Source organism: Sciurus carolinensis, chromosome 16, assembly GCF_902686445.1.
Source record: "Sciurus carolinensis chromosome 16, mSciCar1.2, whole genome shotgun sequence".
NCBI classification, from domain to species: Eukaryota; Metazoa; Chordata; class Mammalia; order Rodentia; family Sciuridae; genus Sciurus; species Sciurus carolinensis.
In genome coordinates, this window is record NC_062228.1 from 56,769,877 (window position 1) to 56,778,329 (window position 8,453).

At 46.9% G+C, this 8,453-nt stretch overlaps 1 protein-coding gene across 1 annotated transcript; it reads right to left on the reverse strand.

Moving 5' to 3' along the window:
- Positions 1-541: 541 nt before the first annotated feature.
- On the reverse strand, positions 542-7,978 carry LOC124967325 (binder of sperm protein homolog 2-like). Its single transcript, XM_047529507.1, has 5 exons — positions 7,913-7,978; positions 5,580-5,612; positions 4,481-4,621; positions 4,108-4,255; positions 542-1,016 (listed from the first exon to the last, which is right to left on the reverse strand). The coding sequence occupies exons 1-5, from the start codon at positions 7,968-7,970 to the stop codon at positions 1,010-1,012; spliced, it is 387 nt and encodes a 128-aa protein (XP_047385463.1). The 5' UTR covers positions 7,971-7,978; the 3' UTR covers positions 542-1,009.
- Positions 7,979-8,453: the final 475 nt, after the last annotated feature.

The following is an 8,453-nucleotide window of genomic DNA, read 5'->3' on the forward strand; positions in this document are numbered from 1 at the left end:
AAGCCAATGCCGTCAGGACCCAGATAGTGGTTACCCTTGGTGGAGGGGCTCAGAGAGGGCTAGAAGGATCTGTTTCTTTTTTTTGGTTTTGTGGCTGGGGGATTCGAACCAGGCCCCCAGGCATTCGAATCATGCACTCTACCTCTCTGCCTCATCCTTAGCCTCTGTTCTGTCTCTTAATACAATCATCAGTCAATGGAGTGTTTCATGTGTGAAAATTAACCTAGCTAACATGTGCAACTTAATGTGTGTATGTGTGTGTGTGTGTGTGTGTGTGTGTGTGTGTGTGTGATGGATAAACTACCTGCTACCTGTGATATACCTACAGGGAATCTTATTCAGTCATGGAAACAACAAAGCACTGGTACATGCTGTAATGCAGATGAATCCCAAAACCATTTGATGGAGTGAATGAAAACAGGCACAAAACGGCACATATTGCATGATTTCTTTTAGAGGAAATACCTTGAGTTTGCAAAGCAGGTGAGTGCTGTCCAGGGCTGGGGGTAGGAGGTGATGGAGTGGTTGCTTAATGGGCACAGGGTCTCCTTACAGGTGATGAAAATGTTTTCATACTAAACAGAACTGATGGTTGTACACTGCCATGATTGTTCTAAAAGTCACTGAATTGTTTACCTTTAAAAGGTCAACTGTGTGTCAGGTGAATTTTACCCCCAAATTTAAGAAACTACAATATATTTTAATTGAAAAATTTGAAATGGTGTGGGGGAAATTTTAAGTTCTCTGAGTATTTAGTTAACTTTCCAAAGACAATACCATGGGCGATTCATCAGGATCTTGATTTGAAAGCAAGCTGCTGCTCACGAATGCCCCCACTGGGCTTTGGCTGTGCATTTTTTTTTTTTTTTTTCAGGAAAAGGTGTCATCCATGTAGAAAAGTGATCAAGTCTTTATTGATCACAATGGTCGGGACTTGAGAGGACAGGATTCCCTTTGGAGAAGTGGATGAATCTGTAACTTCTGATCCTTTGAAAGCACCAAAAATTATCTAAAAGCTGTGGAGACATGAAAAAGGGAGAATCGGGTCACAGTCCATCTCACCCTCCAAGCATCAAGGTCACACCTGTTTCTCTCCCCCATGGATCATCTTTTCTCCTCTCGGATGGGAGATCTGGTCTACCCCAAGAGCTAATGCGAGTGAGTCCAGGCAGTAGGGGAAGCACAGGTGCCTTTGGTTCAGTGGCATAAGAAGAGTGTTTCTTTTTCCATATGATTAACTTGAATGTACCATTATCGATTATTTTAATGACTATACACGTTATGTAGTTGTTATTTGAATAAACTTTATTACGTTGAACATTTCCAGGAAAGGAAAATTGTAAATTTCTGGAAATTATTAGAAATGACAGTCTCATAATGTTCATGGAGCATAATTTGGAATAAATGTTCCGAGTGCCTTAGGCTCTAATTGAGAAGGTCACCTAGACCCTCTGTGAGGTAAGTGTGATGCCCACGTCTACCTTGATGACCTCTATAAGTGGTAATGAATGAGCTCTGGATGTCTTCCTCCAAAATGTCCCTATTATAGGGAAGAAAGAAGGCTGGCTCCCTTGATTCCTGGACCTATTGATGTCATGATTGCACAGCTAATAATTTAGATTAGCATTCTCAAAGCTTTTTGGATTGAGTTAATCAAAAAGAAAGGAAGGACCCATGAAAGCAAGTAGACGTGCCCCAGGGCATTTGAGAATCCAGCCTGTGACGTTTGGTACTGGGACCTGGATCACTGTGACCCTGTGGTGGCAATGGGGACCCCATCACTGGTGGCAGGTGGAGAACAGACGGCCCCCATCCCAGGTGCTGTTCTGACTGTTAAAATTCTCTCTGGAGTCCCACCGGGGTGGGTCCTGGGTGAGGCTGGCACTGGCCCGTGCAGTGCTTCAGGGACTGAGAAGTACCCAGCAAACAGCACTCCAGCGGGACTGGGTGGCTTCTGCTCAGCACCACTGACACCTATTTCAAGGAATCAAGGCCTGGAGGGATGAAGGGTCATTGAGACTGAGTGTGAGGAGTGGAGAGGCTCAGGGCATCTCAGCAAGAAGCCCGCTGGAGAGCAGCCCAGGACGAATGAGCAGGCTGGACCCAGAGAGTTAAATCCCCTGAAGCCAGATTGAGGAAGGGGACCCTCCACATGTACAACACCAGCTCTGTGTCTCTGTTCCAGGGAGCACTGGACACCTGGAGACCAACAAGGCTGGTGGCCACAGTCACTCCCCAGAGTCCCCATGTGTGACCGAGCCCTCGTCTCTGTGTCACCAGGGCTGTGGATGATGACTCCAGAGACACTTCCCCATGAGTGGCAGTAGGACTCTTCCCGTGTGCACAGAGGTGGCAGGCAACACTGACGTCAGCCACCTCTGAGTCTGCGTTCTGCGTGGGGCTTCCTCTCAGCTCTGACAGGCTAAGGGGCCGGGGCTCTGGGCATGTGTTTGCAGGTCGGTAGGATTGGCAGGGATCCAGGCAGAGAGGTTGGGAGCTGATGTTCAGAGAGCCTCCAGGAGGGGCGTGTTGGCTGGGCCTGTTGCTAAGTGGTCTCTGGTGATGGGCTTTGACACCCGGGTTCAGCTGTGACTCAAACCTCCTAAACCTCACTTTCGTCCTTTCTACAGAGGTATACGGTTCCTAGCATGAGCTCCTGAGGTCACTGTGGAAGTTAGAGTTTGCAGTATGGCGTCCAGTGCACATCCACCACTCAGTAAAACCCCGGGTGTGTACGGGCTCTGCTTCTGTTGCTGTAGTTTGCTTTCTGAGCTTCACAGATTGTTATTTTCTACACATTGAAAGACGTTGTGACCCTGGGTTAAGCCAATCTATGGGTGTCATGTTTCCCACAGCTGGATGATTGTTAGTAATTTCTTTTCAGTACTGGGCACAGACACCCAAGGCACACTATAATTACGTCCCCAGCATCTATTTGAAATTTGGTTTTGAGACAATGTCTCACTAAGTTGCTGAGGCTGGCCTCCTATGTGCAATCCTCCTGCCTCAGTATTCCAAGTTACTGGGATTATAGATGTTTGCCACTGTGTTGGGCAATTGCTAGCATTAAAAATTATTTTTAATTAGGATATGTAAGTTTTTAGACACAATCCTATTGCATACTTTGTAGACTCCAGAAGAGTATAAACACAACTTTATATGCGTTTCCTGTGACTTCCTTTACTGTAATATTTGCTATGTTGTGGTGGTCAAGCACCAAACCTGTAACATCTCCACAGATGTACTAATACCAATGTATTGACTCTGCCTTTCTACTCTTCTCTTTCTTTTTCTCTTTCTTTCTTTTCTTTTCCTTTCCTTTCCCCCTTCCTTCCTCTCCCTTCCTTCCCTCCCTCCCCCCCCCTCTCTTTCTTTCTTTCTTTCTTTCTTTTCGTACCAGGGATTGAACCCAGGGTCCTTAATCACTGAGCCAATCCCCAGTCCTGTTTTTTGGATACAGGGTCTCTCTAAGTTGCTTAGGGCTTTGCTAAGTTGCTGAGGCTGATCTTGAACTTGTAATTCTCCTGTCTCAGCTTCCAGAGTTGCTGGGATTACAGGAGTGACCACTGCATCCAGCTATCCTCTGTTTCTCTTTTGCTCATCTTCTTTTCCACGGCACTGACCTCTTTCAGTCATAAGCCTGTGGTCAAGGACCTGTCAACCAAGCCCTGTTCCTGCCTGCAAGGACCCAGAATCCAAACTCAACCTTCCACCTGTTTCTGTACCACTCCTGAATTAATGGCTTTCTTATTTTAAAATAGTTCAGACCCTGTCTTCAATAATAGCCAATAAGTGATTAACATTTTGTGTCCCCTGAAGGTTACATGAGAAATTTTAGGATGTATTTTATTAGAACTGAGCAACGTCATTTGTTTTTTTTGTGGCTGGTGGCTGCTTTTGATCTCCAATGACGGAGCTGAACAGCTGTGTCAAGGACCCATGGTTCCTAAGCTTTAACTCTTTAAGACCGGGTCCTCTAAAGGCAACATTTGCTGAGCCCTGATCGAGGTCATGGCAAGACGTCCTCGAGTTTCCCCTCCCTCAGTCCAAGGGGTTCTGACACTGGTAGCTGGAGAAGGCCCGATCCCACCCTCCGGACCGCCTTACTGCAGAGGAGAGCACTGCTTCCACTTTCGATCTCTGTTGTAATTCCTCGTCAGCGAGCACCAACTCCGATTCAAAACGAAGCTTTCCTTGGTGCAGTTCATAAAGGTGCTTTTTCTGAATATGAAGGGGAAGACACACATGGGAGGATCTGCAGAGGAGAGGGCAGGAGAAGGACCTGTGAACACAGGCTTCAGATTGTCTCTGCTGATCTCACAGCCATAAGGCTTTTTCTGTCAGGTTCTTATTGTATCAATGAAAATCATAGAAAAGTCAGGATTTGAACTCAGGTCTTCCTGGCACCCTAGTCATGCAGCAAACTGTTCCCAACGTCCCTTGTGTGCTGGCACTAGCTGTCCCACCTTAGGAAACTCACCAATCGCTGTGCAGTATCGCCACCTGCCTTCGAACATAGAATCAAGAGAACACCAATCAAAGTCACTGTGGACAGCAGTGCACTTGTGGTAGGTGACGTCATTGTAGGTGAACGGAAAGACGCACGGATCCATAAAGATTTCTGGTAAAAGAACTCATGTGGAAGGCAGGGCCAACCTCCAAGGGGAATGGCCCTCAAGTGTGCACCCTGGTCATCTGCCCTTTTCCTCGCTCTCCTGTTGTCCCCACGCCACATGGAGCTGGTCCCACTAACTGCCTTTTTGTGTGTGGTGGGAAGTATGCGGGAACTCTCAGAGGAAGTCTTGTTTCTGTGCAGAGCAGGCTGCAGACTGGAGCTGCTGGCTTTCTGACTTTGTTGAGCCTGACTCTGGGGTCCTTCCTGTCTCTCCTCCCCCTGCCCTCTCTCCTAGACAGGCATGTCTCCTTGGCTACCAAAGTGAGCCACCATGCACCTCCACACTTCCGCATCCCTCCATGAGCTTCTGACCCCTAGTATTCTGCCTTGCCTGCAGCAGTGACCTGACCCTGCGGCTCCCAGCCCACTTACGATACAGGAGAGCGAGCTTCCTCAAGTGCCAACCTGCTGCTGGCCTGCTGAGCCCCCCCAGTTCTAAGTGTAAGAAACTGTTGATGTTCTCTCCAGAGAGAACCGATGAGTATGTGGGGGTGAAGGACATGAAGAAGACATTGATTTAATCTTATCAAAATGATCACCTGTATCAAAACATCACATGTTACTCTAGCAACACATAGTTATTACTCGCCAATTACAATTAAAAAAAAAAAAGGAAAGTTATAAAACAAAGAGAAACCTCCCCCACATGGTTGCTGGTGTCAGTTGCAATGGGAAAGAGGACATTTTGCTGGAAGCTTAGAAGCAAAGATTTGGATAGGCAATTGATGGGCATCTTCAAGCACCTGACGTGGCTGTTTTGACCTGGGACAGACTTTCATATCAGGAAAATGACACAGGAAATGGTTAGGTCACAGCAAAGTACAAGGAACTTTTGGGAATCTAAAGTTGTTTAAAGGATGGGACTAACATTTGAGATATTGACAAACAGTGATGATCTCCCTACCTCTAATTGGCAGTTTTAAATGGGCAATCAAATCTGAAAGAGAAAAAATGGCAAAATTTAGTTCACTTAACATTCTCCTTTTCCAGAATAAAAGCTATTAACGCAGTTTAAAGTTCATGTACCTGACTCTTCTCCCTAGGCAGAAATACCTGCAATGTTCCGGGATGAATAAACATTTCCAATGGGGGATCATGTTTCCCCCAGGGAAGCCCCTTCATCCAGTCATGAGCTGGGTGTCTCCACAGGTCCTTCTTTGTGTAGGTGAGAGAAAATGTGGCTTATCCAGTGTCCCCAATTTCTACCCATTTGTCAGAACTCTAATTCTGCCACAATAAATAACTCAGGGAGAGACTCTCCAAACAATGGGTGACATCTGTTAGGACCAGCAGAGCATGGCCGCACATGCGCTATGGGAACCCGTGGGCATGTTTGAAGATCTTGAGGCCAGGGGCGTTTGGAGGCAAGGGGAGGACGGCGACCCCTCGTGGTCTGGAGCGGCGCTCCTCAGCGGCGCTCATGGGAGCTGTGGTGCCGGCACCAGGTGGAGCACAGCGCCGGGCTGGGCAGCGGTGCTCTCTGAAGCAGGTTTTCTGTGAGCTCCTGCGTGGTGGCTGTTGCGAAGTTCACGGTTCTGGCAGTCTTTCATCCTGGCTACTGTTACCAGGAAACCCCGTGCGGTTCCTCCCTTCACAGCATCCCGCTTTTACTCATTGGTTGCATTTTTGATTTTGTTAGAATTGACACTGAGTGGCTCTATTTTGATTCTGAAGCGTTTGCACTCCTGAAAGGCAGAAGGCCTGGATTCTAGATAGTCTAGATTTTATCCACATGCCAATGTTTCATGAAAATGCCTTTTTGAGTGCGAGGGGCAAAATGTTGCCAGTAGCTTCAATGATTTTTTCCTTTGGAAATTTGCTCTTTTATCCTGCCTGAGCTTGTGTGAGGGAGTGTGTCCCTGTGATGCCAACACCATCAAACAGCCATCAAACAGCATTCACCGAGGCTTAACTGGCAGCTTTCATGTTCCAGTGACCTTCTTCCTCTGCTCTCACAACTGCCTCATGGGGAGACTATGGTTCACAACTTCCCACTTGGCCCAGGAACCCTCTGCCCAGACAATTCTCCTGCCACAAAAATGTAGGTACAGAGGGGTGCCTTGCAGAAGTCAAGGGATGTGGACTGGTAGAATCAGTGTTAAACTCAGGGACTTCAAAGACTGGCCAGAAGCAGAGCTTTGCTGTTGCAGGGCCCGTGGCAGGTGCTGGACAAAGCCTGGGCACCATATTGGCATTTCCATGTTTATTAGTCTTTTTCTGTTGCCCAAACTGAAGACTGTGTAAATTTTTAACAAAGAAACCATCTTCTTTTATTTTTTCCCCATTTTTATTGGTGCATGATAATGATAGATAATAGTGGGGTTCACTGTGCTTCTAACATGATTCCATCAAGTTCATTCCCCTGTCCCTTCCCTTGCTCTCCCATCCTCTGTCCCCTGGTCCTCTTCCTTTTCTCCACAGGTCTTTCATTTTCATGAGAGCCCCCCCCCCCACCATTTTATTCACTCCTTTCTCTCTAGCTTCTGCATGAGAGAAACACATGACCCTGCCCAGCAGAGGAGGGCTTATTTTGCTTAACATAATGGTCTCCAGTATCATCCATCTTTCTTCAATGACATACTTTTGTTCATCTCTGTGACTGAATAAAACTCCATGGTGTATACAGACTACATTTTCTCTCTCTATTCGTCTGCTGACAAGCACCTACCTGGGCTGGATAACACTTGGTTATTGTGAATCTTGCTGCTGTAAACATAACTATGCATATCTTGCGGTAGCCTGCTGACTTCAATTCTTTTGGATAAATACCAAGGGATGGGATAGCTGGGGCATGTGGCCATTCTGTTACCTTTCACTCTCTCATCTCCCCTCAGGTAAGCACTTTACAGTTTTCTTCTGAAACCTATAGATTCAGTTGTTGAATTTCCAAGCATATGTGTTAACAAGACTCCTTATTTTACATGAAGAATTGCTGAGTCCACATACTGTGTATTTTGGAACTTGCTTCCTTATCAACACAGCTAGAACTCACCCCAAAATACTAAATTGTATCCCTCTGTCTTAAAGATGTAGTACTATGTAGATAAGAAGCCTGAGGCTCAGTTAGAGGCAAAGTAATCTGTTCTGAGATCATCCAGGAGCTGGAGGCAGGCTTTCCAGACCTTCCTTTCTCACCCGCTGCCATGCTGTATTGAAAAGATAAGAGTTTCTGTGGACAACCTATTTCCCTCTTGCTCTGAACTCTTCCCTTGCCCCTCACCAGCCTCTCCACCTCACCTGCATCCAGGCCACACATGCAGACAGCCAGCCACACCCAGCCCACCAGGTGCCTCATCGCCTCTGATGCCCTGCAGGAGGCATGCACCTTGGCGAGCCTCACTCTGAGTTTATACTCTGCCCCTCTGCTCCTCCTACTTGGGTTACTCTCACATCCCATCCTACCACATTTTCTTCCTTGCCCAGAACAACCCAAGTTAGGATATTCTATAGCTGCATTCTGAAAGTGTGACCAGCAGGAAGGTGGAGCAGCACCTTCCCCCTTGCCTGGGAGTTGTTAGAAATGCAAAACCTCAGCCCCTCTCTGCACCTGCTGAAACTGTGGCTGGTGCAGGTATCCGCCTTGCAATAAGCCTTCCAGGGGCTCTGATGTTTGTGCAAACTTGGGAATCACTGTGGTAGAGTGCGCCCAACACTTTCATATCTATTCCACATCATTTTATTCCTTGACTATTATTCTTTAAATGTTGCCATTTAAGAAATGTTGCCATCTTTAAATGAGAGCATGGCTAGGATGGGAAAGGCAAGTGAAGTCCCCTGA